The following is a 4,496-nucleotide window of genomic DNA, read 5'->3' on the forward strand; positions in this document are numbered from 1 at the left end:
AATCCTTGCCTCCAACAAACATCCTAGTCTCACTCTCTCTAGGATGAACCTGTTTGTTCTCCTGGAAGCCCACGGTATATTCAATACTCTTCTCCAGTGCCACAGTTCAACATAATCAATTCTCCTTCTATCATCCCTAGTCATTGTCCAGTTTTCTGACACATAGCAAGTAACTGCAAAGACTATGGCCTGGATCAGGCGCATCTTAATCTCCAGACTGATATCATTGCTCTTCAGTACTTTGGCAAGGTCTCGAACAGCACTTTCCCAATGCAATGAATCTGCTCTCCTGACAGTAAAATCAATAAGGGTGTTGATTATGAATCGCAGTAAGAAGTCGTCATTGGCCGTTTCAATCTTTTCTCCTACAAATAATGTTGCTTCTTTGTTTTCTTGACGTTGAGATGCAATTCATATGAGTTACACTTCAATATGATGAAAATTAAAAACCACACCACTGGACCAATAGGCAGCAACATGATAAATGGAGAAAAGATTAAAGTTACCATGAGTTTTATTTTTCATGGGATCACCTTCACAGAAGAAGCAGTCAAGAAACCTGGTTCATTCCAGCCTGGGTCCCAGCTGAGATGCTGTATTTGCTCCAGAGTTCGCCTGTGTTTTCTCCCTAGACCGACAGGCCGTGCTCTCAGCCACTGTCCTACGCTGCTGTGGTTCAGTGCCGTCCAATGAGTCCTAACCCACAATGAGCTGAGTGTCCAAGAGCAGACACGCCTCGACCTCTCGGAATTCTGAATAGAAGAAGGCAGCATAATGCACTTCTTAAAGGAACACTGCTATTTTTCAGAGTCGACCTCGTGCCACTGAGTACGCACAGGCGTATGTAGATACACAGACACGATCATACTTGAAAATGCCTTCTTCTTGTTGCTGCGTACCTTCAAATGCCAAGTGACCCAAGCTGACCTTCCAGGGGGTTTTCTGATGCAGTTAACTGCACGGGAGGAGACGGGCCATCCTTTCCCGCAGAGCAGCTAGAGGATTTGAACGGTGTGCCTTTGGGATTGCAGTGCAGCTACTCACTACCCGGCCACCAGAGCTCCCCTGGAAACACTTCCGTCACTTCAACATGAACTCACCAGATGCCCGCTGCGATGAAGGCGGCCGTGGTGATGGGGATCAGCGTGGGGTGCTTGGTGTCGTAGTCTTCCACCCCGCAATACCACTCCAGGAAGACGATGCAGTAGAAGGCAATCGACAGGCTGACCAGCAGCAGGGCTCCGCCCAGGAGAAACCACCTGCGGAGACAAAGGTACCACGGCGTTGGAGGGGCTCACAGAGCAGCGGAACCAGCAACATTCCCATGGGAACCTACACACCTGTCGACTTCTAAAAGGAAATTGTGGGGGCCGGAGGAGGGCCAGTCCACTGACCCATCACCTCCCACGTGTGGACATCTCCACTTAGGCGGAGGTGAGTGAGGAAAGCTGACAGGAGACACAGGATTAACACACTGCCGCAAATGACGGCAAAGAAAAAACCCCACCAGGTTTCTAAGCACGGTCATCAATTTAAGTGTGCGGCAACGTGTCTTTAAAAGGCACAGATCTCAAGCAACAAATGCTGGCGAGGTTGTGGAGAAACTGGAACCCTTATTCACTGTTGGTGGGAGTGTAAAATGGTGCAAGCACTGTGGAAGGCAGTATGGCGCTTTCTCAAAAAGTTGCAAATAGAGATACCATTTGACCCAGCAATTCCACTACTGGGAATATACCCTGAAGAGACCATAGCTGACATCCAAGCAGATATATGCACACCCATGTTTATCGCAGCTCTGTTCACAACAGCAAGGAGTTGGAAACAACCCAGGTGCCCATCAACAAATGAATGAATAGAGAAGCTGTGGTATATTCACACAATGGAATACTACGCTGCACTGAAAAACAAGGAACTCATGAAATATTATTCAAAATGGGTGACCCTGGAGGACATTATGCTGAGTGAAATATCTCAGTCGCAAAAGGACAAATATTGCATAGTGCCACTGCTGTAAAATGGGACTGATAACAGGGTGGGGGTAAGACTGAGAAAAACTGGATAAATTGTGTCTACTGCACTGAAACAGATGAGGGACTGAATAATTTAAAAGCGATGTATGATAGGGTATTATGGTTATCAAGTCCACAATTAACGTTGCATAGTGGAATGTACTTGGGGCGGCGGGAGGGGTGTGGGGGGATTGAGTATCAGGGAGAGAGTCTTTCTTTTAGTTTTGAAAGAGAGGAGCAAACTGGGGGGTGGGGGAGAGGGCTGGGCGGGTAGAGAAGTGCAGCAATGAATGAATGGAAATCCAAATGCTCTATAAAAGTTCATTAAAATAAAAAAAAAATAATGCAAAATCACACAAAAAAAGGCACAGATCTACTACACTGCACTGAAAAACAAGGAACTCATGAAATATTATTCCAAATGGGTGACCCTAGAGGACATTATGCTGAGTGAAATATCTCAGTCACAAAGGGACAAATACAGCATGGTGCCACTACTGTAGAATGGGACTGACTAACATCAGTGTTGGGGTTAAGACTGAGAAAAACTGGATAAATTATGCATACTGTATTGAAACACATGAGGGAGGGAACAGGTTAAACAAGTATATGATAGGGTATTATGGTTATCACAAGAGTCCAGAATGAAGGTTGCCTATGTGAGTGTATTTGGGACAGGTGGGGCGGGGAGGGGGGCATTGTATACCAATGAAGGAATTTTCCTTTTACTTTTCAAAGAGAAGAACAAACTGGGGGGAGGGGTGGGCAAGGAGAAAAGTGCAACAGTGAATGAATGGAAATCCAAAGTCTCTGTAAACGTTCATTAAAATTAGTGTAAAAAAAGGCGCAGATCTGCTTCTGAAGACTTTAGCAGAAGATGGCAAGACTTTGAATCTTGAATGCTGGTCATGTCAGCAGGAGAGACCAGGGGCTGGAAAAGGCCACCCTCTCTGGCAAAGGAGAAGGGGAGCAAAAAAGGGCAGCCCTGGAATGAGTTGGACCGACGCCGTGGCTGCACCCACGGAATCACCTACAGCAACGGTTGGGGACAGCAGCCAGTGACTGTGTTCTGTTAACAAGTTGCAATGAGCAGGGACTTGACAGCAGCCAGGCCAACAACAAAAACAACGTCGCCAACGGCTTTTCAGGCTACGAGAGACTAGGAAGAAAGGGCTGCGTCGATTTCTGCAAATCAACCAAAGAGAATCGAAGGATCCCAGCGGTTCCATCACGGGACGGCTGAGGGCTGAGCGGCGTTCAGCCCGCTGTGCACGGAGTCGGCATGGTCAGGGCCCGCAGGGCCAGGGCTGACTCTGTAGCTACAGACAACAGCAAGGCCACACGCGCATGTCCACCAACAGAGGAGTGGGTACCAAGCATGGTGCGAGCACACAGGGAGCAATGATTCTCACACACACCACCATGTGGACGAACCTGGAAACACTGTGCGAAGGAAAGAAGTCACACAAAAGCACCCAGGCCTTACGATCCACTCCCGTGAAGATCTAAGGACCCAAGGAGATCAGAGGTTCCCCAGGGCTGCCAGACGTCCTCACCACCAGGCCCATGTCAGCGAGGATGCATGTGGTTCAGGCCGGGATCCTTCCAATCACTAGCTACACACTGAGAGCTGAACAATGAATAAGGATGACAGAAGACTGATGCCTCTGAGCTGTGATGCTGAAGAAGGCTGAATATCCAGGGGACTGCCAAAACACCAGACAGAGGCATCTTGGAGAAGGTACACCAGAGTGCTCTTTGGAATCAAGGATGGGATCTCATACCTGGAAGGGTCTCAGGGGGTCAGTGAAGGAGAGGAAGCCCCTCAATGAGAGGGACACAGTGACTGCAGCAATGGGCTCGCATGTGTCAGAGAGGTAAGATGACACAGGACGGGACAAGGTGTGGTCTCCTGTACACAGGGTCACTGTGAGTCATCCTCACCTTGCTGGCACCTAACAAAAACAACCATAATAGGGCTGCTAACCCAAAGGTCAGCAGTATGGACCTGCCTGCTCTCTCAGGAGCAAGGTGTGGCAGTCAGCTTCCCAAGATCTGCAGCCCAGGGAACCCGGAGAGGCAGGTCTACTCTGTCCAGTCCACGGCAGGGGGTGGGGTGAAGGGCTGCAGGGGGAGGGGGCTCCTGCCGAGGAGGGGCGCCTGCCTGCCGGGGGCATGTTTTCTACTCAGGCTGACGAAGAATTCTGTAAAGACAGTGGTGTGGGTGGCACAACACGGTGAGCGTAACTAATGCCAATGAATGGAACTCCTAACTACAGCTAAAATGGAAGGTTTACATGTATTTCACCACAGTGGGCAAGAAAAGTTGTTACTGTCAGGTGTCCTGTCAACATGGACAGGGTGGAGAGAGTGGGGGGAACTGCTGCCCACAGCACTGAGCAGGGGGTCACAGAGAGTAAACAGAGCAATCCAGGGGCCTGGAGAGTCCAGAGTGGGTCAGGAGCCACACCCCCACCACACCCAGGC

At 49.3% G+C, this 4,496-nt stretch overlaps 1 protein-coding gene across 1 annotated transcript in view; it reads right to left on the reverse strand.

The window, feature by feature from the left end:
- TMEM128 (transmembrane protein 128) overlaps positions 1 to 4,496 on the reverse strand; it is a 13,122-nt gene that overhangs the window by 2,446 nt on the left and 6,180 nt on the right. Inside the window, exon 3 of the mRNA XM_006893576.1 lies at positions 1,101 to 1,259. Within this exon, the coding sequence (XP_006893638.1) occupies positions 1,101 to 1,259 (159 nt within the window). The remainder of the gene's footprint in view (positions 1 to 1,100; positions 1,260 to 4,496) is intronic.

Source organism: Elephantulus edwardii, unplaced genomic scaffold (assembly GCF_000299155.1).
Source record: "Elephantulus edwardii isolate Elephantulus edwardi_28Jun2011 unplaced genomic scaffold, EleEdw1.0 scaffold00129, whole genome shotgun sequence".
In the NCBI taxonomy this organism is placed as follows: domain Eukaryota; kingdom Metazoa; phylum Chordata; class Mammalia; order Macroscelidea; family Macroscelididae; genus Elephantulus; species Elephantulus edwardii.